At 60.0% G+C, this 24,190-nt stretch overlaps 1 protein-coding gene across 2 annotated transcripts in view; it reads left to right on the forward strand.

The window, feature by feature from the left end:
• Window positions 1-2,338: 2,338 nt before the first annotated feature.
• Window positions 2,339-24,190, forward strand: part of SKI (SKI proto-oncogene) — a 75,099-nt gene continuing 53,247 nt past the window's right edge. The window contains exon 1 of one of the 2 annotated variants that reach the window (XM_017542647.2): window positions 2,339-3,374. In XM_017542647.2, the coding sequence (XP_017398136.1) occupies window positions 2,406-3,374 (969 nt within the window). In that variant the 5' untranslated portion in view covers window positions 2,339-2,405. The remainder of the gene's footprint in view (window positions 3,375-24,190) is intronic. The other variant, XM_017542645.2, reaches the window with a different exon arrangement.

A 24,190-nucleotide genomic window follows, 5' to 3' on the forward strand; every position in this document is an offset into this window, starting at 1 on the left:
TGTTAGCCAGGATGGTCTCAATCTCCTGACTTCGTGATCCGCCCGCCTTGGCCTCCTAAAGTGCTGGAATTACAGGCGTGAGCCACCGAGTCCGGCCTAAATATCCCTTTTAAGGAAATAACTTTCTTACCCAGCTTTCTGATGTGTTAACACACAGAGAAGCCTGGCCTCCGATTGTGGGGGGACAGTGTGGAGGGCGATGACAAGGAGAGATGACCCCCAAGGCAGGGGAGGGAGGACGCATGGAGCCGCCCTGGGGTCACCTGCAGGTCCTGGCTGCCTCTCCAGACAGGGGAGTCCGGCACAGGGACCCCCGGTGGGCTCCCCCAGGGCAGGAGCTGCACCCAGTGCAGGTTTGAGGCGGGTTCCAGCGTCCTCTGGGGAAGTGAGGGAGGTCGCAGCTGGTCACCCAGGTCGCGGCGTGTGGCCCTCTCGCCTTCGCCCAGCGCGCAGGCCAGCCTGGGTACCCCCGGCCCGTGGGGAAAAGGTGCCAGGGCCCAGGGCGGCAGGAATGTCCCTCGGCCTCGGGCGAGCACAGCCCTAAAGCCCCTCCCGCCCATTGCGTCCCGGAGCCCGCAGGCCTCGCCGGGGACCCGCGGCCGACCGTCCAGCTCTGGGGCCCGGGCCTTCTCCCTTCGGGCCTGCCAGGGCTTGTGGCGCTCCCACTGCGTGGCCAGGCGTGGAGGGCCGGCCCGACCGCACAGACGGAAGCGCCCCGCGGCCCCGGGGCGGAGGGCAGGGGTCTCGCCCGTCTGCCCGCCGGGGCGCGCGGGGCGAGGTCCCGAGAAGCCACCTGGCCCGGGGCCGGCAGAGCGGCCGCGGCGGGGGCACCGGGCACCGCCCCGCCCAGGCCCGAAGCCCCGGGCCCGCGCAGCAGGGACAGTCGGCCCGGGCCGCCGGGTGGGGCGGGGCTGGCGCGGGCGGGAGCCGCGGCCACCCGGCCACCGAGCCACCGGCCACGGCGCAGCGGGGGTCACGCGGCGCGGAGTCCCCCGGCGTGGCCACCATCCCTGTCGTGTGTGGGGCCCCGTGTTCCCGTGTGGCGTCCCGGCCGCCCGTGGGACCCCAGAGGCGCCCGGGCTCCCCGCTGTGTGGTGTCCCCCCCCGGGAGAACCCCGGGTGCTTGGCGTGGCCCCCCAGCCGTCCCAGCTGGTCTGCGGTCGAGCGGGGGCCTGTGGGTTCCTGGGCCCCGGCGGCGGCGAGACAGGCGCCTTCCCAGCCGCGCAGGAAGCGGCCTCGGCCGGAAAGGGGGGCCTCGGCCGGAAAGGGGGGCCCCGGCCGGAAGGGGGGCCCCGGGCGCTACCGCCGCCTCCGCCTCCGCCCCCGCCCGCGCCAGCGGCGCTCGGCGGGCGAGGCCGAGCGGGGCCGAGTGGAGTCGAGCACGGCCGAGCAGAGCCGAGTCCCGGCCGAGCGGAGCCGAGTCGTGGCAGGGCGGGTCCGAGCGCAGCCGAGTCGCGGGCGAGCGGAGCCGAACGCGGCCGAGTCCGGGCGGGGAGCGCGCGTTCCTGGAAGAGCCCGGCTGGGGAGCGGGTCACATTCTTGGCCGGCGCTCTGGCTGAGGCGGACGCACGGCAACAAACAGCGCGGGGGGCGGGGCCGGCGCGGGGCGGAGCGGGCGGCGCGGGGCGGGGCGGCGCGGCGGCGGCGTGAGCTCAGCGCTGGGCGCTCAGTCCGAGCCGGAGCGAGCCGCCGGGAGGATGTGCGCCGAGCGCCCCAAGCCCCGCGCCGCCGCCGCCGCGCTCTGAGGGCCGCGGGCGAGAGGCGCCTCCGCCGCCCTAGAAGCCGGGCGGGCGGGCCGCGGAGCCGGCGGGCGGGCGGGCCGGGGGCCGGCGGCGGGCGCGACGCGGCCGGCCAGCGCCGCCGGGACGAGCCGGGCGGGCGCCGCGCGGTGGGAGGAGCGGGGCGGCGGCGGCGCGCCGCGCGAGGACGGCCCGGCGGGCCCCGCGCCCGCGCCCCCGCTCCTCCCGGGCCCCTCGGCCTCGGCTGCCGCGGCGATTCGCGCCTCGCGGCGCCGCCACCTGCCCGCGCGCTCCCCGCGAGCCCCGGGCCCGCGAGCGTTGGCGTTGGCGTTGGCGGCGCGCGCCGGGGCATGCCCCGCGCCTAGAGCCCGGGGGGCGCGCGGGGGACGCGCGGGGGGCCCGGGCGGCGGCGGGCGCGGCGCGGGGCGCGTGGATGTGGCGCCGGGCCCGGGCGGCGGCGGGCTCCAGCGGCGGGACCCCTTCGCCCCGCCCGCCTTCCCCTTCGCGCCCCCGGGCGAGGCCGCGGCCGTGATCGGTCGTGAGCCGACGGCGGGGGGCGGCCGGGGTCGGGGCCGCGGGCGCCGCCGGGGCGCGCGGGGCGGCGGCGGGGGCCGGGGGGGCCCGGCCACGCGGGAGCGGGAGCGGCCCGGGGAGCCGGAGCGCACCATGGAGGCGGCGGCCGGCGGCCGCGGCGGCTTCCAGCCGCACCCGGGGCTGCAGAAGACGCTGGAGCAGTTCCACCTGAGCTCCATGAGCTCGTTGGGCGGCCCGGCCGCCTTCTCGGCGCGCTGGGCGCAGGAGGCCTACAAGAAGGAGAGCGCCAAGGAGGCGGGCGCGGCCGCGGTGCCCGCGCCGGTGCCCGCAGCCGCCGAGCCGCCGCCCGTGCTGCACCTGCCCGCCATCCAGCCGCCGCCGCCTGTGCTGCCCGGGCCCTTCTTCATGCCGTCCGACCGCTCCACGGAGCGCTGCGAGACCGTGCTGGAGGGCGAGACCATCTCCTGCTTCGTGGTGGGAGGCGAAAAGCGCCTGTGCCTGCCGCAGATCCTCAACTCCGTGCTGCGCGACTTCTCGCTGCAGCAGATCAACTCGGTGTGCGACGAGCTCCACATCTACTGCTCGCGCTGCACGGCCGACCAGCTGGAGATCCTCAAAGTCATGGGCATCCTGCCCTTCTCGGCGCCCTCGTGCGGGCTCATCACCAAGACGGACGCCGAGCGCCTGTGTAACGCGCTGCTCTACGGCGGCGCCTACCCGCCGCCCTGCAAGAAGGAGCTGGCCGCCAGCCTGGCGCTGGGCCTGGAGCTCAGCGAGCGCAGCGTCCGCGTGTACCACGAGTGCTTCGGCAAGTGCAAGGGGCTGCTGGTGCCCGAGCTGTACAGCAGCCCGAGCGCCGCCTGCATTCAGTGCCTGGACTGCCGCCTCATGTACCCGCCGCACAAGTTCGTGGTGCACTCGCACAAGGCGTTGGAGAACCGGACCTGCCACTGGGGCTTCGACTCGGCCAACTGGCGGGCCTACATCCTGCTGAGCCAGGACTACACGGGCAAGGAGGAGCAGGCGCGCCTCGGCCGCTGTCTGGACGACGTGAAGGAGAAGTTCGACTATGGCAGCAAGTACAGGCGGCGGGTGCCCAGGGTGAGTGGCCCCAGGCCTGGCGCGGGGTGGGGCGGGTGCCCAGGGTGAGTGGCCCCAGGCCTGGCGCGGGGTGGGGCGGGTNGTGGCCCCAGGCCTGGCGCGGGGTGGGGCGGGTGCCCAGGGTGAGTGGCCCCAGGCCTGGCGCGGGGTGGGGCGGGTGCCCAGGGTGAGTGGCCCGAGGCCTGGCGCGGGGTGGGGCGGGTGCGCTGGGTGAGGGGGGCACCTCCTGGGCCATGGGCTCCGGGCTCCGAAGGCCGGGACCTGTGTTCTGCCTCATTCCTGTCTCAAGGGTTTGGTTTGTTTAGGGGAAATTCGGAGCGTTCCCCTGGGCAGGGCCAGTGGGTTTGGTAGGAAGCCCTCCTGCCGGTTCCTCAGGACAAGCCTGGGCGGGGCTGGTGGCGGTGGGGTGCGGGGCCGGGCTTGGTGTGTGCGAAAGGCCCACAGCCATTACCCAGATAGGCCAGGAAGGCACAGGCCTCCTGTGCTGCCGAGAAAGCGGCCTGTCCCGCGGTCAGGGAAGTTCGATCCAGCCGGGCCCCGGCCGGATGCCTCAGGCCCAGGTCTTCCTTGGGGTTGGGGTGAGGTGGCTGCCCTCATCCCGAAGCTTCCCAGCTTGAGCCCCAGGAGACAGAGCTCGGGCCAGGCGAGGCCTGGTTTTGTTACTGGCACTGCTCCGTTTGGTGCCCTGAAGTTTGGGGACACAGACACAAAGTGAAGCCAGGTGTCCAGCGGCAGTGGCAGGGGGCCGAGACTTGGCAGCCCCAGCGCTGTGCTGGTTGGTCTCCCTGGGCCTGCCAGGGAGCAAATCCCAGCGTCCCCCGTGCAGGGTGAGGTCCACTTGGCACCCAGCTGAGGGCCTGGTCAGCAGGCTCCTGGGCCCGAGTGCTGGAGTTCCTGGCTGCTTGCGATTTGTTTTGGACTCACCCGTTTCCTTCTCTCCCTCTGAAACGCAGAGAGGGACACGCCGGGGAGGGAGGCTGTCGGCCCAGCTTTGTTGTTTGCCAGTTGGAGGGTCTGTGGGATCCAGCGTGGGCAGCTCCCAGGCCACGCGGCGGCACCGACATTACCCAGTGGGGTCCTCAGGAACTTTCCGTTGCATACCTCGCCAAGCATTTGTAACTTTTTTTTAAATATCCAGGCTTATTAAACTGCACACACAGAATGCTGCATTGGCTCAGCTATTCTTGGGAGGCCTAATTAATTCAGCTATTGCATCAAACTTTTTTTTCGAAATCTGTGAATAGATGCTCCAGCCCGGTTTTCTCTGGGCGGCCCTCCAGCAGAGTGTCAGATCGTGGGGAGGAGGGGCTGTGGATGGAAGCGAGGGACTGTCGCCTCTGCTAGGAGGGGGCTGTGGAGAGTGTGTGTGTGCGCCTGCGTGTTCAGAGGCGCTCTGGCCCTGCCAGGCCAGGGCTTAGGTGCAGCTGCCTGCAGACCTGTGGGCTGGGGAAGGATGCTCCTGGCAGGGCTGCTGACAGACCCAGCAGGCTGAGGCCTTTCATGTCACACGGGGAGTTGGCTGGGGTGGGCGTGATGGCGCTCCCTGTGGGCTGCGGGCCGTTCTGTTTGGAGTGGTCCACCCTCGCTAGTGCCTGTGGCTGGGGGAAGCCACGTGTCGGGGGGATTGTGGTGGGCTCAGGCAGGCTGCGGAGTGGGTCACCTGTGGCCACGGCCTGAGCTGCTGGGGCACACTCACGTCACTGTCTCGAGCCGCAGGCAGAGACTCTTGGCTGAGCAGGGTGTGTCTGTTTTTGTCCGACTGTGGGTCATGTGTGTGCTTGTGGTCTGTGTGTCTTCCTGAGCTTTGCTGGGGGGCCAGCAGGGCCCAGGTCACCCAGCTGCTCCCTCCCTGTGGCAGGCGCTGTGGTTGTAAGCGCCGGGGTCCTCAGGCCACCATAGAGACGCGCCAGACAGGCTTTCCCCTGGTCATTCTCAGTGGATGGTTCCAAGCCACCTTTCCCTTTTGAAGTCTTCTCTAGCACTGCTCTGAAATCTCATTTTCCAATTAAAAAGCAATTCCCAGGCCATGACGAAGATATGCTGAGTCTGAGCGCCCGGCGTCTCCAGGCCTGAGTGGTGGCCACAGCCCGGCCCTGGCAGTGGTGGCCTCCTCCTGGCTCCCTGCATGTTCCCCAGCTCTTGTGGGGTTTCCTTATGCTCCTGGGGGTGGGGCACCTACCCTGTCCGTGTCGCCTCCTGCCCCGTGTTCCTGACAAGGGATGGCGCCTAGGGACTCTGCCCTTGCTCAGTGCCTGCTCCGTGGGCTCTGTGACTGTGTGGTTGGGAGATCTGGGCTGCAGGGTCCCCTGAAGTTTCCCCAGGACAGCCGTCTGCGTGTGTGTGTGCGTAGGGGCGACACAGGAGAAGGGGAGTGTGGTCTGGGGGGCGTGGACCCACGGTGCCCAGACCCTGCTTGTCCTAGAGGGAGTGGCCTGGGAGGCCCCGCCCTCACCCTAGCTGGCTGCCCTTTGCTCCTCCCACTCACATCTTGACAGCTTATTCTTGGGATATGTTTTGATTTCTTCACTTCCTTTGTAGCTTATTTTAATACTTTTGATGTGCTGAGGATGAGGGCAGAAGGAACAAAGAATGTACTGGAACTCCTTGCAGGGGCTGCTCCTCCCAGAGGGCCTTTGGCCTCTGCGGAGCGGGAGGGAGCAGAATTGCCTTTCAGGTGTTTGGCCAGGTGGGGCTGGGTCTCCTGCCCAAGCGAGTGGGCTGGGTCAGCGCCACTCTGCTACCCATGATGCAAGGTGGAAGAGGGCAGTGATGTTCTTGGGTCCCAAACGGTGGGAGGCGGGGCTGCCCTTTCGCCTTGGAAACCCTGTGTGAGGGCAGCTGTGTCTGAGACCCTGGCCTGTCAGCAACACAGTGACAGTGTGAGGGGCTGAGTCTTCCTCCAGTGTCCCCTCCTATCGTGGGGGTGCAGAGGAGGCCTCCGCTTCGGTCCAGTGGTTGTCAGGTCTCGCCAGCTTCTCGCTGCTGTATCTTGGAAGACCGTGTGGGCTGTGTGACTGCTTAGCAAGACCTCTCTCCAGGACCCTGGAGCTGCCATCTTTGTTGGGCGTGTTGGGGGGAGAGTGTCTCACCTCCCCTCTCAGTCCCACACTGGCTTTATGACCTTGGACCAGTTGCTTACCCTCTCTGTCTCAGTGTAAACGGGGGTTGACTGTTTGATCTTGGGCTTGTATGTTTCGACGGGCACAGATCAGTCATTGTGCCGCTGAGAGCCCTTGGCCAAGAGACGGGGAGCTTCCGCCTTCCCTGCTCCCACCCCTTTCTCCTTTCCGGTCGGCTCCCCCTTTCATTTCAGGCTGTCTGATAGCTGTAGGCCTCAATTGGACTTCGTCCTTTTGTCTGTATAGATGGCTGTCAGGGTGACAGAATGTGGCAGTTTGAGGCTGCAGCTTGACCTGCTGCCTGGGACATGGCCCCTTGTCCCACAGAACGTCGTGCTCAGACCAAGCGCTTTCCGTGCGGGCTGATGATAGGGTGATGCGGTGCCTCCCTTGGGCCACAGGAGGATCTTGCTCCAAGGGGCAGTGGGCCCCCCGGTGAGAGGCGGCTCCTCATTGACACGTGACTGAAGAATCAGGGCCATGTGGGAGTGTTGTCGTTCTGTCCTGCAGATGCCCAGGTTCCCAGGGGTCTCTCAGGCTGGCTTGCCTTTGTTCTGTGTGGGCTGGTGTGGGTCTTAGTGGGCTGTGGGCTGAGGGTCGCTTGGTTGGGAAGGAAACTCTGCACTGCAGTAGAGGGTCCGCGACATGGGTTTTCTGGTCCCTCATGCCAGGCCTTTTGACCCATGTCACCACGTGGGTGCCCCAGTCCTAGGCTGTGTTTCCTCAGGCAGGTACCCAGCCGGGTGGTCAGGCTTGGAAGCTTGGAGTCTTGAGGCCTGTTCTGGGAGTGAGCACTCATAGTGTACAGGCCTGGCAGGGGTGCCAGGCTCAGACACCCTCTGGGAGGCAGTTGTGTTTTGCTTGTTTAAGATGAGCCGCTCACAGGCAGGGACAGCATCAGGAGTTGGTTTTGGGATGCCGCTCACTCAGCGCAGCGGCCGTGTGGGTTTTGGGCTGTGGTCTCCCAAACACCCTCAGGTCTGGAGGACGCTTCGGGGGCCATCTGTCCCCCTGTCCGCTGGCTTCCTTGGGAAGAATGTGTTTGTTGCGAGTGTTGTTCTCCAGCTTTTTGTGGGATTTCATGTGGTCTTGGGCCAGGCCCTGGTCCATGTGCAGAAAGCCAGGGTCTGCAGGTTTGGGCTGGTCTGCCCCCCAGTTGAAGGTTCTGGAAAGAAGGCCGGCTGCTGGGTCTTCTCAAGTGGGGGTAACAGCAGCTCGACAGTGGTTGTTGACTGCAGCCCACCCTGGGCAGCTGTGCATGGACCGGGGAGAGCATGGGTGGCTGTCCCTGGTGGCTCCTGCAGGAAGCAGAGCCTGGTGGTCATTTCCCGACACACTCTGTTGTCCATCTGTTTGGGACCCCTCTGGGATCTGGGCTGGGTCCCTTGCCTTCTGGGGCAGCAGGGTCATGGTGTAAGGCGGGGAGCCCTCTGTCAGCATCTTGTTTCTCAGCCGTCTCTGTGGCTGATTTGTGCAACGTCTGTCTGTCTGAGTCTCCGGGTGATGGTAGACAGGATATGGAGCGCGGAAGTCTGGGGTAAGTGTGAGCCGAACCCCGCCCCGGAGTCTCTCGGGTTGTGGGGCTGCAGCTCCAGCACAGGTTAGGTCTTCACCACTGGTAGGGCCTCCAGAGGGGAGGCGGCGGTTCCGGGGCCTGGGCCCTGACCGTCTGGCAGGAGGTGTCCACGCCAGGGCCGGGCTCTGTGGCAATAGTGTGTCTCTTTCTAAGGATTGCGAAAGTTGAGGGAGAATTTCTCCACTGGAAAAATTATGCAAGTTTCAACTGAAATGTTTTTTAAAAGTTTCTTTGTTTTGAGTCAAAATACAGAGGCTGAATTATTTCCCTAATATCTGGGAGAGCTGGAAAAGAGGCCCGCTCTCATTCTCAAGGGCTCTTCCCTCCTGACCAGTGGTCACCAGGCCAGGGGGTCATGGAGTGGGGCGTGGCCTGGGGACCAGCTCTTTATACCTGGCCCCCTAGTGCCAGAGCAGGCGGTAGGGTGGCTCCTTCCTGCCCTGCCCTGGCTGTCACCCTTGTGGTCTGGAGTGGGGTTTTTTTTTTTTTTTTTGAGACAGTCTCTCTTGCCCAGGCTGGAGTGCAGTGGTACAATCTCAGCTCACTGCAGTCTCTGTCTCTTGGGTTCAAGGGATTCTCCTGCCTCAGCCTCCTGTGTAGGTGGGATTGCAGATGTGTGCCACCATGCCCAGCTAATTTTTTTGTATTTTTTGTAGAGATGGGGTTTTACCATGTTGGTCAAGCTGGTCTGGAGCTCCTGACCTCAAGTGATCTGCCTGCCTCTGCCTCCCAAAGTGCTAGGATTACAGGCATGAGCCACCGTCCCTGGCCCTGGAGTGGGTCCTGCCACAGAAGGCATCCCAGGGGCTGGTGGGATGGAGGAGTCACCTCTGGCCATCCCACCTGACCTCTCGAGGCCTGGTTGCCCTCTGCAGACTAGGTGCTATGCTGGATGACCCTTAGGAAGCTCTGGCTCCCCTCGGGGCCTGGGGGCCATGAGAAGTGATTGTTCGTAGGTGCTGCTGCTTTGTGAATATGAGACAGAGTTCCAGAAGGGCCCCGCTTCCCGGAGCCTGCGTGTTGGTTTCTCTGTGCGGTACTTGATATTTTTCCAGGCTGCCTTGCTGGGGTGGCCTATCTGCGGGGCCCAGGGAGCCTTCAGCTCTGGGACATGCCGCCACATGAGCCTGCTTATGTATGAAAATGAAGGACCAGGACTCTTGTGAATTTTAAATGAGATTGTGGGGACAATAGTAAAATGCAGACTAGGACCAGATGGACCGAGCACCTGTGCTGGCCGTGGCCTGGAGGTGGCGTGGTGGCGCCTGGCGCCTGTGGCCCTCAGCCTGTGTCTCGTAGGCCTTTGCTTAAAGTGCTTGTTCCTTTGAGTAATGCTCCTGTCTTTTGTTTGGGGGGAAATGGATAAAGGGGACTTTGAGAGGCATCTTGGCGGGAGCCTGGGAAATGGCTGCGATTCTGTTTGGTGCGCGTTGATGTCGTCCCTGATTTTCTTTTTTGACTCATAAATATGGAAGGAGTGCTCTGGCGGTGCTGCAGCTGCAGGGCCGAGTCGGTGGCACACCCAGCCCTGGTCGGGCCTGCTCGGGCTGCCTCTGCTGGGGGCCTTGTCTCACTGGCCGTGGGGGTCGTCGTGTGTGTGGTGGTTTTGTCAGCCTCAGGGGTTAGGATGGGGGGAGTGGCCTGGTCACGTCTGGGTCCCCAGTTTGGGGACCAGATTCAGTAACTCACTGAATGACTGGAGCTCTGCAGGCCCCGGTAGTCAGGATAACGTTATTGGCAGCTCCGTTCTCTGGCTAGAAGGGGAATGCTGTTTCTTCTGTCACTGTGCCCCCCCCCCTTTTTTTTTTTTTTTTGAGATGGATGGAGTCTTCCTCTGTCGCCAGGCTGGAGTACAGTGGTGTGATCTCAGCTCACTGCAACCTCCGCCTCCTCGGTTCCAGTGATTCCCCTGCCTCAGCCTCCTGAGTAGCTGGGACTGTAGGCATGCGCCACCACACCTGGTTAATTTTTTGTATTTTAGTAGAGACAGGGTTTTTTACCATATTGGCCAGGATGGTCTCAATCTCCTGACCTTGTGATCCGACCCCCTAGGCCTCCTGGACCGCTGAGATTACAGGCGAGCCACGGCGCCTGGTCATTGTTTCACCGTTCGAAGAAATTGGTTCACTGTCTTCTGACGTGGGACCACTTGTACCCTGGGTCCATGTTGAGGGCTTGGGAGGTGCTGGAGTGCTACCCTTGGCTGGTGAGGCTGCGCGCTGATGCTCCTCCCAGCTCTCAGCTCTGCCTCGACTACCGGGCTTCCGCTGGGGCCTTGGCGGCTGCCTGAGAAGGAAGCAACTCCTGTTCTAGGCTTCCTGCAGCTCCCACGGTGCTGCTTGTGTCAGAGAAACGCAGCTCAGGCTGGTGGCCTCAGGTGGACATGGGTAGCAGGGGATGGTGCCACCTACACCAGAGGCTCTGTCCCTGTCCTAAGGGTTCCACTCCAGGACCCAGGGCACTGACTGGGCTGTTGTGTGGCCCTTCCCAGCCTGATCCGACCCCGGAGGAGCTGCATGTGTGAGGTGACCATGTGTGAGGTGACGGTGACTCCATGACAGCTCTTGTGCTGTGATCGGGGCACCTGGGGACTGGCTGTCTTTACCAGGAAGTGTGTCAGGAGTGGGTGAGGGGCCGTGGGAGGTTGGGGAGCACCCAGCAGGTGTCCAGCGGCACTGGCGCTGCGTCTATCTTTCCATCTGTGCCCTGCCTGTATCTGGAGTGGCTCAGGTGCTCCCCGCGGTGCTCCTGGGCTGCTGTAGCTCCTGAGAGCCATGGTTGTGCCGGCGGCTTCATTTGATGTCACTCTTCTTCTACAGAGAAGACCAGATGCGAGCAGAGTCAGGTGTCTTAGCTAATTACGTTGTTTTCTTCTGCCCAGGAGTGAACCTGTAAGTGATGAGAATGAGAAGCGGCTGTCAGCCTGCAGACCGCTCTCCCTCTGCCCTGGCTGGGGTGTTCCCTGCTGGGAACCGCTGGTCCAGCTGTTGAGAGGAGGCCCATTGGGTGCACAGATGTTGCAGAGTCTGACGCAGGCTCTCACCCTTAAAATAACATGGAAACATTCTTGCTTTTACTACGGGGCATGCACCTTTGCCCAGAAGCAGAAATGCTCTTGGTTTCTTTTTTTTGGAAGTAAGACCTGTAGGTTGGGTCCTTCCTGCCCTGTTGAGGGAATGTGACCCTCCTTAGCGTGCAGGCCAGGCTTGACTGGGTGCTGAGCTTGTCCTGCAGAACATGTGAACGCCTCAGCCCTGAGGACCGTGGGAGGCTGGCGTCTTCTGTGGGCCGCCTGAGGTTGCCCATTTGACCCTCCCAGGACGGGTTACTTAAGGAGTCGAATGGGCCTTGAGAGGCTGATCACCCCTGCATGGTGGGCGTCTCTCCCTGTGCCCTCGCACCTGGTGCTGTCAAGGGCTTCTCTGTGCCAGGCGCTAGGCTGGGCAGTCCTGGATCCCCGCCTGGTGTGGCTGCCCACAGTCCAGGCAGCTCCAGGGCAGGCATCCCTGGCTCCCTCCCTCCCTGGCTAGCCCCGAGAGGTCTGTCTGAGAGCAGTTAGGCCTCACTGCTTGTGCGCAGAGAACTTGAGGCCTTCTTGGGGAGCAGTTTGTCTCCGTGCCTCCCTTCAGGCTCCCTTGGCCTGGGAGCCTCCACGTGGCCATGGATGGCAGCTCCAGCTGCCTGTGGCCCTCTTTTGTTATGGTTCCCCAGACGACTGGGCCAAGCTGGGCCTCTTTGTCCTAGACATGCTGTTCATGTGCTGCCCTGGAGGGTTGGTGGCCCTGCGTGGACCTGCACGGTACCCAGGACAGGCCTGCCATGGTGCTGGTGGGGCCTCTGGGCACAGGGTGCTCTGCCTCCCTGGCCTGGTCAGGCCTCCCTGGCCCCGACAGGCTCTGACCCCTGAGGATGGGGGCTGGGCACTCACAGCCTCGAGATAGCCCTCTGCAGAGGTAGCAGGAGCCTGGGACCCCAGAGCAAGTGACTCCTGCCTGTCTGGTGAGGGTGAGCATGGGGGTTGGGCTCTGACCCCTGGTCCGGGTGGGAGGAGCTGCACACAGGACTGGGCAGCTCAGCCACCCTCCGCGGAGCTCTGAACACTGCGTGTGTGCTGCTGAAGGTGTGCGCCTCCACCGAGGCCACCTGCGCTGCCACCTGTGTCCTGTGGGCTAGCAGTCGCCGAGTGGCTGTCAGCGGGCTGGCCCACACCAGGCCTCCGTGCTGGTAAGGCTGCAGAAGGCCTGCTGTCTCCTCTCCTTTCTGCTGTCCTTGTGCTAAGGCCCCTGAGGCTGGGCCTTGGAGAGGGAGGTGTTCTGTGTGCCTGCACTGGAGCCTGCCCAGGCTGCTTTCTGCGTTAGGGACGCCCAGGATCTCCACAGCTGGCGTGACGTCTGTGAGATCCCCACTGCTTCCTCCCTGGACTCCCGTGTGGACCTGGAGGGAGGAGGGGACCCGGCCTGGTGCAGCCCCCGGCCACCTGGCTGGTGCCCTGGATGTGCCGCGGGCAGCGCCTTCACTCTGCCTCACCTGCTGCCGCCCCACTTCCTGGCTACAACCCTGTTGCCCAAACCATTAAAAAAATTATACTCCCAAGCTGAATGATATGCAAATGTAGTCAATTAAGCGAGGGGATTTTAATTAGCAGTTTAAGTTCATGTGTGAAGTGCCTTGCCTTAATTACTTGACAGTTTTGTTGTAAATTTGCTAAGTTTTTTTTTGCAGAACTATCAAAACTGTGATTTTTGCTAACATTCTTGGATGCCGTGAGTGTCGCCCAGCTTGCCTGACCCTAGTGGGTTTCGTCTTAATTTATAAAGCTCTTTAAACTGTGAAAACAAGGTAAACTCCTGGGTCGCCTCTGTGCGACTCGTGGAGTCAAGCTGCACTCGGTGTCTCCTTGTCATTGGCTGGGGGCTGGGGACCTGCCTTGGCCCGTGGTCTTGGGCTCCTGTTGGGGAAACGGGGCGAACCTTCTTCCCCATGTGGGTCCAGCAGCCAAGGCGGCGTCCGTGTCCGGGGACACACCGTGTACCTGCATGGAGTCAGGAAGGGTTTCGACCTGGTTGGGCTCACGTGCTGGGGATCACAGAACCCTGGTGACGGGGGCCTGTCCTGGTGGTGGCTTGCTGGTGGTGCTGGGGCTGGCGCAGGCCTTGTGCTTGCAGTAGGAGAACTGGAACTCACCTTGAAGTCTTTCCTGCTGGTGAGAGGCTTCCCAGAGCAGCTTCCTCGGCTCCTGAACTGGGTGAGGCCTGTGTCCAGGCTCATCCACCCTCCAGGGCATCCTGGTGTGCCTGGGCGGGGGGTGAGGCTGGCCCCTTCCGATGGGTTTGGGTTTGCTTCTGTTCCCCACTGCTGCTACGGCTGCATCCTGTGGGGGTCCATGTGGCTTCGGTGCCCCCATCCCATTCAGTTCCCGGCCTGAGCTGTATGCCTCTAGTGTAGATGGGATCTTCCCATTCAACGTCATTATTGTGTTGTGACTTCTTTGGTGTTTAACGGACTCTAGATAAAGGAGGATCTGTTTTCTCTCAGGAGCGTCTGTGGGGTCTCTTGTCCTGGTTTGCTGAGTGAGGTGTGGCCCCAGGGTCTGATGGTGGCGGCCAGGACCCCGCAGGGCGGCCCCCACCACGGGGGCTGCTGTCCTTCAGGCTCTGCTCCACTTTCTAGGACCTTGGCCAAGGAGGCCTCTGGGAGGGTGAAATGGCCACAGGCCTGGGAAAGCGGCACTGGTGGGGGTGGGAAGCCATAGGCAGAGAGGCCAGGGAGGAGGGTGGCCTGGGCCTGGAGGAATGAGGGAGGGGCAGGAGCCTTGGAGCAGCCTGGAGAAATGTGGGCCAGGCTGGTCTGGCCACGGGCAGGACTGTGTCTGGGACTCTAGATTGCCAGGAGTGCGTTGGCGGCAAGCTGTGTGCTGTCCATAGTGTTGCCCGGCCCCAGGAGGATGTCTGGGCGGTGACTGCGGGGCGGGGGGGCAAGGCTGTGGGGCTGGGACTGCCGGGCAGGGGTTTCTGGTTCCACTAAGGCGCCCAGAAGAAGAAATCAAGTGGATTTGAAGAAGCAGGGTTGTCTTTAGCCCGAAGTAACCGTGTGGCAGTAACAAGAAAACCTGGGGTTCTTAGAAGTCATGCGCTGTCCTTGTTAGGAGGACACAGACAGTTGTAGATCTAGGGGAGCGGTGGCACGGACACGGACCCCACGCCGCCCCTTGAGGCAGACTTCGCCCTTGGTGGGACGGGGAGAAGTGCAGCGTCCTGTGGTCCAGGAGTCAGGTCAGAGGTGCAGGAAGCCACAGCTCTCAGGAAAACCTGTGCTGCCCTGTGTGGGGCCATCCACAGTCCTCTGGCCCTTCTAGGGAAACAGCCCCTTCCCTCCCCCCCAAGGCTCCTTGTCTGTGCCCAGACCCTGAGACGTCCTGGGCACTCTGGGTGAGCTTTGGTGGGCAGTGCAGGGCTCACACTGGAGCTGCAGGCGAGGGCTTTGCGGGAGCTCAGTGGTCACCCCGCATCCCTGGCCTTTGCTGTTTTCTGCCTCAACGTTGGCATGTGGGAGAGGAAGCCCAGAACACTGTGGGCCTGGAACGCGGGTCCCTGTGGGGTCCCCCACTTCACCCCAGGGCACAGAGGGCCCAGGGTCCCCTCACACTTGTCTGCGGGACCAGCAGGGAACACTTCTCTTTTTGCTGTCGTTATGAACTTGTGGCTTAAATATGTCTGTGGACTTAAAAGTGCCGTCCTGTGTGGAAAATTTCCAGCTTTCACTGACGTGGAGAGATTAGCTCAGGGCACCCCATGTGTCCCGGCCACCAGTTATCCACATCTCACTCATTTTGTTTCATCCAACTTCCTGCTCCTGTTTTGAGGGGGAAGGACTGTAATTTTTTAAAGCAAATCCCAGGCATCATCTTATTTCACATTGAAGCGTTTCACTGTCTACACATAAGGAATATGGAATTGTCAAGAACGATAACCATGACCCATTAACTTGTCTAACGAAGTGAAGGGGAATTTCTGGACCCCAGCCCATGTTCCGGTCCCTCCTGTCTCAGAAGGGCTCTTCTGCTGCTGTTTGGGACCCAGGGACAGCAGCGCGTTCAATGGGAGGGTCTTCCTGCATGCCTCTATGTGCGCGCTCGTGTGCCTGTGTGAGTGTGTATGGTGCTGTAAGGGGCTGTGCTGAGAGGCAGCAGGCTGGAAGAGAGCAGGGCGGGTGGGAGGAGGGCCAGCCTCCTCACCTGGAGGCTGTTGGGGACCTGCCTCACGTGATGTGCCCCTCAGCGCGGCCCCCAGCCGCTAATGTCCAGCCTCTGTAAATGTATGTGAACGTTTTTCGATGCATGTCTAATCAGGAGAATAATCAGAGTAGCAATTGGTATGTGCTTATCAGAGAACCTCAGAACAGTGAAGAAGAATGCAGAGGGTGACCCCTTCTCTCTGTTCCTGGGGGTTGGGGAGAAGTACAGTGTCCTGTCTTCACATGTCGGGAGAGTTGGGAATGCACCACGGCTCTTCTGCTGGAAACGTGGGAAGCCAGGGTGCTGACCGTGGCCCCTTCTGGCCCTGCTGAGGAGTGCGTGTCACTGCCCTCACTATAATCTCTGCCACATTGACGGAAAGATTTTTCTTTCTCTTATTTTTGGAGACGGGGTCTCGCCCTGTTATCTGTGCTGGAGCGCGGTGGTGTGACCCCAGCTCACTGCAGCTTCAACCTCTTGGGCTCAAGTGATCTTCCTGCCTCAGCTCCCGAGTAGCTGGGACTACAGGAGAGTGCCACCACGTCTGGCTGGGGTTTTGTTTTGTTTTGTTTTAAATTTTAGAGATGTGGTCTTCGTATGTTGCCCAGACTGGCCTGGAACTCCTGGGCTCAAGTGATCCTCCCGCCTCAGCCTCCCAAAGTGCTGTGAGCTACCACTCCTGGCCTGAAAGTATTTTTCTTAATTGGATTTTTCTCTTTATGCACTATGGTCTGCCCTTTTCCCTGAATGAGGCATAACAAGTATTTGTGTGACTGTTTTCTGTAGGAATATCATTGTGACATTCTTGTAGGAAATAAGCGGAAAACACATCAGCACGGTATTCACATAGCACAGAAGGGTATAAAAGGCAAATCCAGACTTGGGTGAGGGCAGAGTTGTTCTTGGTTTATCACAAGGACACGGGAACGCGGTTCCCTGCCTGGCATGCTCCGCCCAGTGCCTTTGGGATATCAGTGCCCTTGGGTGCCTGGTGCCTTTTTGGGCCAGCCCTGTGGTATTTTGGATTATTGAAATTCAGGGTTCTGGAACTTATTTAGTGTCTAGGGCACGTGCTGTGTTTTGTTATCGCAAGAGATGCTTCAGGGCACATGTTAGTGCAAACATCTCACACAAGCTTTGTGACGCACGTGGGCTGGACGAGGTGATGCACTCGAGCAGGACCGCCTGCTTCATCCCCGCCCTGCCCTCTTGCCGTGCTCGGGCCGCTGTCCTTGTGCCCCGGCTGCCCTTTCTGCAGCTGGCTATTGTGCTCTGTGGCAGAAGCCTGTCAGCGTGCACGTCTGTGCATCTGCTGTCCGAGTGCCTGTCTCTCCGGCTGGCTCACTGACACTGTCACAGTGCAGCTTTGCTCCTGCTGTTCTCGTGCCTTGGGACGAGTGGGCAGAGTGCTGTTAGCCATATCATGGTGCGTGCAGGTGTGTGAGCTGCAGGTGTGTCTGGAGCATGGGACTGGGGGAAATAGGTTGGTCAGAGGGCACATGGTCACGCCAGGCTGTCCTCCGAAGCGTCCCAGCCCTCCCTGTCCATCGGTCTTGTCGGCTGTAAACGCGTTCTCGGCTATATGGGCTGCTAGGTATGTGCTGAGTTTCTTGTAGATGTGGTGGGTCAGAGGGGAGGCACCCTGTCTGTGGGGTACCCTGTTTATTTACTGATGCACACACAATACATCTCTCTAGACTGTGGGGTACTCTGTTTATTTACTGATGCACACTCAATACATCTCTCTAGATTGCTTTTGGATGTTAGCTCAGGTGGGATGAGTTTATTTGTGCTTAGATCTTTGTCCACATTTCTCATTTCCTCAGTAGATTGTGAGATTCCCCTAGAAAGTAGGGCCGTTTTATCAAAACGTTTCTTTGAATGGTGTGCAGTTTACATGTCTACAGAATTAAGAAGCTGCCCGTTTTCCCACCTCCTGACGAATTTAAGATTCTGTCATTTAGGCCAGGCGTGGTGGCTCACACCTGGAACCTCAGCACTTTGGGAGGCCGAGGCAGGTGGATCACCTGAGGTCAGGATTTTGAGACCAGCCTGGCTAACATGGCGAAACCCTGTCTCTACTAAAAAGATATAAAAATTAGCTAGGCATGGTAGCATGTGTCTGGAGTCCCAGCCACTTGGGAGCCTGAGGTGGGAGAATTGCTTGAGCCTGGGAAGTGGAGGTTGCAGTGAGCTGAGATTGTGCCATTGCTCTCCAGCCTGGGTGACAGCAGGAAAAACTAAAAACAAACAAAAGATTGTCATTTAGAGTGTCTTTGTTGGGCCGGGCGCAGTGGCTCACGCCTGTAATCCTAGCACTTTGGTAGGCTGAAGTGGATGGATCACCTGAGGTCAGGAGTTCAAGACCAGCCTGGCCATCATGGTGGAACCCCATCTTTAAAAGTAAAAAAATAGAGTGTCTTTGTTAATTTGAAAGGTGAAAAATCTCATTGTTGAATTTGTATTTCTTTGAGTTCTGGTAGGTTGGTCATTTTGTTGTTTTAGAATTTTTTTTTGTAACTTGTCTTGTGCATATTACATTTTTTATTGTGACAGAATAGACGTAATGTTTACTGTTACACGTACCATTCAATAGCGTTGAACACACAGGCTGATAGTGAAGGAATGGAAAAAGATATCCCATGCCATTGGTGACCAACAGAAAGCAGCAGTGACTACGTTTGTATCACATGAAATAGACTTTTCTTCAGAAACTGTTAGTAGAGACAGAAAAATGGTTATAGAACAATAAAAGGGTTGAGTCAACAGGAAGATCTAACAACAATGTATATGCACCCAACAACAGAACAGCTAAAATAGAAAGCACACTCCCCCGCCACCCACCCCCCGCCACCCCTACACCCGTGCAGCCATCATCCACCTTCCCACACAGCCCCTGTCTCATGAAACACTCACTCCCCATTCTGCCTCCCCAGCCCCCGACACCCACCCTTCTGCTTCCTGTTCTCTGAGTTTGGTGACTCCCAGGGGTCTCCTGAGTGGAATCACGCAGGATCGGTCCTTTTCTGACGGCCTATTTCATTCCGCACCGTGTCCTCGGGCTGCGTCATGTGGAGCCTGCGTCAGAATCTCCTTCCTTAAGACCGAATCACAGGCTGTTGTCTGGGTGGATTTTGTTTGGACACTTGGGTGGCTTCCACGGCTTAGCCATCGTGAATGATGCTCTGTGAGCACGGTGCACAGTGACCTCTGGAGACCCTGCCTTCGGTTCTTCTGGGTGTAGACCCAGAAGCGGAATTGCTGGATCATTGGTCGTTCCATTTTTATTGACTTATTTTTGAGACAGGGTCTCACTCTGTCGCCCAGGCTGGAGTGCAGTGGTGTGATCACGGCTCACTGCCCCCTCTGCCTCATGGGCTCAAACAATTCTTGTGCCTCAGCTTCCCGAATAGCTGGGATTCTAGGTGTGCGCCACCACACCTGGCTAATTTTTACATTTTTATTTGGCCAGGCTGGTCTGGAACTCTTGACCTTAACACGACCCACCTGCCTCTGCCTCCCAGAGTGTTGGGATTACAGGCGTGAGCCACTGCACCTGGCCCTATTTTTCTTTCTTTCATTCCCCCTCCCCTGTCCTCTTTCCCTCCCTCCCTCCCTCCCTCCCTCCCTCCCTCCCTGACGGGGTCTCACTCTGTTGCACAGGCCACAGGGCGGTGGCGCAATCTGGGCTCACTGCACCACCTCCTGGGTTCAAGTGATTCATCTGCCTCAGCCTCCTGAGTGACTGAGACTATAGGTACGTGCCACCATGCCTGGCTAGTTTTTGTATTTTTAATAGAGATGGAGTTTTGTCATGTTGGCCTGGCCGGTCTCTTAACTCCTGGCCTCAAGCGATCATCCCGACTTGGCCTCCCAAAGTGCTGGGATTACAGGTATAAGCCACCATGCCCAACCCCTGTTTTTCTTTTCTTTTCTTTTTTTTTTTTTTTTTTTAGACGGTGTTTCGCTCTTGTCACCGGGGCTGGAGTGCGATGGCTTGATCTCAGCTCACTACAACTTTCGCCTCCCGGGCTCAAGCAATTCTCCAGCCTCAGCCTCCCAAGTAGCTGGGATTGCAGATGCCCGCCACCACGCCCGGCTAATTTCTGTATTTTTAGTAGAGACAGGGTTTCACCATGTTGGCCAGGCTGGTCTTGAACTCTTGACCTCAGGTGATCCGCCCACCTCTGCTTCCCAAAGTGCTGGGATTCCATGCGTGAGCCACCGCGCCTGGCCCTGTCAGCTGCAGGGCTTTCCACCGCAGCAGCAGTGCTGAGTAACAGGCTCCTCATCCTCTCCAGTACTTGTTCTGTTTCTGACAGCAGCTGTCCTAATGGGTGTGAGGTGGCATCTCGTTGTGGTTTTGGTTCTCATTTCCCTGATGATTATTAGCACGTTGAGCATTTTCCGTGGCTCAGTGGCCATCTTTATTCTCTTCGAGAAATGTCTGAGTCCCTTTTTGAGTCAAGTTGTGTGTGGCTTTAGCTCAGTCTAGTTCTTTATCTACTCTGGTTAGTGATCCTGTTCCACTTGTTGTAAATTTCTGTTTCCTGTTTGTCTGCTGCGTGCACCGTGGTCTCTTCCTCCCTCTGTTGCTGGAGGCTGCCTCAGGGAGGCTGTGGTGGTTCAGGAAGCAGGAGTGTCTCGGCGCCAGATTCATCTTTCTAAGAGGAGCTGCCCTGTGAGCCTCAGTGCAGTGCTGTCTGCGAGTCTGACTCCATGCCCTTCCCGTGCAAGCTGGGCAGGGGCTCTGCCGGGACTGGTGGTGCTCATGGAAAGGGTTCCGGGGCCATGCAGAGATGACAGTGACCTGCCAGGCCGAGGGCTGTGAGTGCCACTGCGGGAGGGAGTCTCAGAGTGAGTGTGCGGCAGTCAGGCCTGAGCGGGGCGCTGTTCCGTGAAGGAGTGTCTGCTGTGTGCCTGGCCTGTGGCAGCAAAGAGGAATGCCCTGGGGCCTCAGGGACCTTTACCTTGCCCACTGTGCCCAGGCTGCTGCTGCTTTCTGAGAGGCCTGTGCAAGAGCTGTGGGCATGTGTGTGCATGGGTGTGTGCAGCCGGAGAGGGAAGGGCCTGGGTCAGGGGCCAGCCTCAGCCTGGGGCCTGGGAAGGGCAGTGAGAGGGTCTGGGGTGGGGGTGGGGGCTGTTTGCATTTTGCTTTTCCAGTTTCTTTTCTTCTCTCTCTCAAGTTATGTCCTGCCAGATCCAGCAGAAAGTTCTTTTAGCAAAATGATGGCTTCACTGAAAATGATACTTCCCACCATGCAAGCCCACCACCTTCCTCCCTGTGGAATCCCATCGCCTGCTGCCGGTGGTGTGGGGGACCCAGGACAAGGTGCTGTTTTCCTGGCAGCCTCTAGGAATGCCTCCCTGGGTTTGGAGTGCAGCCACCAGGCGGGAAGTCTACCCCCTTGCCCCAGCCACTTGGGGCCTTCGGGGCAATCTGCTGGCTTGGCCTTGACTTTTCCCTGAAAATAGGAGAGGAGCCCCAGGGCCTGCCCTCGGCATCAGGACTTGCTCTTCCTCTTTCCTGGGTCGCAGAGGTGCCCTTGGGGAGCACACAGCTGATCTGGCCTGAGTCCAGTCTGCCTTTAGGGAAGGGGCCTGACTGCTGGCTGCCCACCTCGGCCTTCTTCCTTTGCCCCTGGACGTGCCATATCCCTGCAGCTGGGATGGCCCTTGGATGCAGCGTGCCTGCCTCTTTGACCAGGGCCTGTGGGCTGGGGCCAGTCTCAGCCCCGTGCTGACTTGTTTGGCTCTGCTGGTGATAATGGGGGCCTGGGTAAGGTCGTGTCTTCTCTTGTGCTCCGGCGCCTCTCTAGCGAGTTCGTGGAAGGACCCTGGTGCTTTTGGGGACTTTCTGGAGCAGCCCCCGTGTCTTCCCCAGAGCCCTAGGGGCCTGGCCAGCTAGCTACCTTTGCAGGCCCTGAGATCACCAGGTTCTGGTGGGGGGGGGGTCTTGGGGTCTGTATTGACCTGGATAGGCGGTGCCCACACTGCGTGTCTTCTCTCTGGGGCTGCCGGGACGCAACCTGGCTGGCAGCCATTTCCGTTACTGGTTCCAAAGGCCCCATCTTGGAATCAGGAGCAGGCTGAGACTTGGGGTGGGTTCAGAGCTTGGTGACCCGCTCTGCTCTTTTGTCCCTCTTTGTCCTAACTGTTGAATATTAATGAGGGGCGCTGCAGGGTGGCTCTCCAGTGGAGGGTCCTCACTTTTTGTTTTGCAAATAACGCTGGGGCCCCTGTGCCACTGGAGCAGTGCAACTGTGACGCTCCTGGTCGGATTCAAAAGTAAGCCTGGCAGTGGCAGGCCTGGACAGGCGGCCTTTGACCTGAGGCGGGCGGAGCTCTAAGCTGTTTAAAGAAAGGCGTGGGGCAGCTTCCCTGGCAGGCACCGGCTCTACTGGCTGGTTTCCCTTTGCCCACACGTGAAGTGAAAGTCACTGCAGCTGGGTTTGGTGAACTCACTGTCCTTCCTTCTCTCGTCTTCTCTGTGCAAATAGTGGTCAGTGTACTTTTTGATGATTTCGGGCAAGTGGAAGTTTCTAGGAGCGTGAGAGAGGGAGCATGGCTTAGGGCTTAGGAGCATGGCTGGGCTCCTTTTTTATTCTGTGAGTGTGGGCTGCTTTACTTTTCTAGGCCTCAGTTTCCCATTGGCCCCTCTCCTGTTTGGAAGAGGCAGCTGGGTCCCACGGAGCCATCTCAGGAGCTGCATCTGGGCACTGGTGCAGGGACTGTGCCCACAGCCAGCAGCCTGTTGGTCAGCTGATGGATGCCTGTAGGTGCTTAGCAAAATGTCTGGAGTGGGTGAGGCAGCTGGCGAGGCTGTCAGGCTGGGGCACATGCAGTCGAGCTGCTGGTCCTTGGTGCCACCTGACACTGCTGCCTTGATGGCCGGCTCTGAGGTGGAGGCTGGCTTCCATGGCAGCGTCCTCATTGGGCACACAGGGTGTGTCTGACCTGGGCCTGCGTGTTGGGTCTCCTTATGGTTGGGTCCACGTGTCCCCTGCCTCATTCATGGAGATGCTGGGGGTCATCGCTGTCCTGGAAGCCCTGAGAGCACAGGCTGAGGACGTGCAAGGCTCCAGGTCTAGCGTGTGGGCCGGGTGCACCTGTCGTTGGCTGCTGGTGCAGCCATGCCACCAGGAGGGGCCCGGCAATGGGAGTGACTTCTCAGCTCAGCCCTCGGTACTCCGAGGGCTGTTTGAGAGCAAGGCCGGGGGACCCTTTCAAGTGTCTCTGCCTTCAGTGGTCCCTGACAGCGGGCCCCTTGCCCGTGGGGTGGTCTGAGTGAGCCGAAACCGACCCCAGGTGATTCTTATGGGGAGAGATGTTTCCAGAAATGAGGGCAACTCAGTGAGTGGCGCCCGCCGAGAGGTGCTTGGTTCCTGCCCTGCTGCTGTTGGGGCTGGAAGTGTGGGGAAGGGAAGAGCCAGCACAGACAGCTCACGGCATCCCCCACTCTGACCAGCTCGCCTCCTGTCATCAGGGCCTCCTGGGCCTCACTGTCCTGCCTCCTGTCATCAGGGCCATGGGTTTTGTTGGATTCGTCAATTATGAACCAGGTTGTTGACCTGGAATTAAAGATGTTTTTACAGTCAGAGAGTTTGTGATAGTTCAGAACGCTTCGGATTGCTGGAGTTTGTTCGGTGTCTTGCTGCTATTGTGGTTGGCATGCTTTTGACCACCTGTTTTTTTTTTTTTTTTTTCCTGAGATGGAGTCTCACTTCATCCCCCAGGCCAGAGTACAGTGGCACGACCTTGGCTCACTGCAACCTGCGCCTTCCAGGTTCAAGTAATTCTCCTGCCTCAGCTTCCTAAGTAGCTGGGATCACAGGTGCCCACCCGGCTAATTTTTGTATTTTTAGTAGAGATGGGGTTTTGCCATGTTGGCCAGGCTTGTCTCAAACTCCAGACCTCAAGTAATCCACTTGCCTCAGTCCCCCAAAGTGCTGGGATTGTAGGTGTGAGCCACCATGCCCAGCCCTGGCCACCTGTTTTAAAGAGACCGCTCAACGGATCTTAAAGGTGCTCATCTCCCTGCTCAATGGAGAGCCCGGGTGGTGCTGGGCAGCCCTCGTGCTGCACTCTGTTTGGCTGTCCCAGAACCCGATGTCCATTCCTGGCGTGCCCTCGAGTGTGGGGTGGCCACTGCTGCCCAGATGTGCCACTGTCCACGGCAGATGGAGGAGCAGGAAGTGGTCTGTTTGCAAGGCTGCTGCCTGTCCTTGGTTTGGGACTTTTTATTCTGAGAAACCATACCTCCATGCGGTGACGTTGCAGGAAGACGTGGTGAGTCCCGATGCACTTAGCTCGGCTGCTGCTGGCACTGGCTGCTCGCCACATGACTGTTTTTGCAACTGTTTGCTGATCATTTGCAAGAACGTTTCAGTGGGGTCCTCCTGCTAAGCTCTCAGTCTGAATTCCTAAAAGTAAGATGTGGTGTGTGACTGACACAGTGACAGAGTCAGAGAAGCCAGCTCCCCTGGCCACTCTCAGCCTGCGTCTGCCACGCTCTTTTCAGTGGTTTGCTGCTGCCTGGGACCTGCCTGGAGGCTCAGCTGACTCTTCTGGGACTTGTTGCCCTGGGCAGCTGGCCGCTCATTAGAAGGGCTCAGACTGGCAAGTGGGTAGGGGCAGCCCCTGGGGGCCAGTGCCCTGTCTGAAGTGTGGGAGGCCTCAGGAGCAAGTGGCCTGTGCTTTCCTCAGGAAGCCTCTCCCTTGGTAATTAATGAGTAATCCGCGAGGGGGACTTTGGACCCCGAAAGTCCCCTGCCCCCATGAACTTTCTCCCAGTGGGCCGGGATCCCTGGTGAGTCTGCTTGTCTTAGGGATGGTGGCACGGATGCTGACTGCACTCCTGGCACTGCTGCTGCGGTAGGAGCATCGC

The sequence above is a fragment of the Cebus imitator genome, unplaced genomic scaffold, assembly GCF_001604975.1.
Source record: "Cebus imitator isolate Cc_AM_T3 unplaced genomic scaffold, Cebus_imitator-1.0 Scaffold145, whole genome shotgun sequence".
Taxonomy (NCBI): Eukaryota; Metazoa; Chordata; class Mammalia; order Primates; family Cebidae; genus Cebus; species Cebus imitator.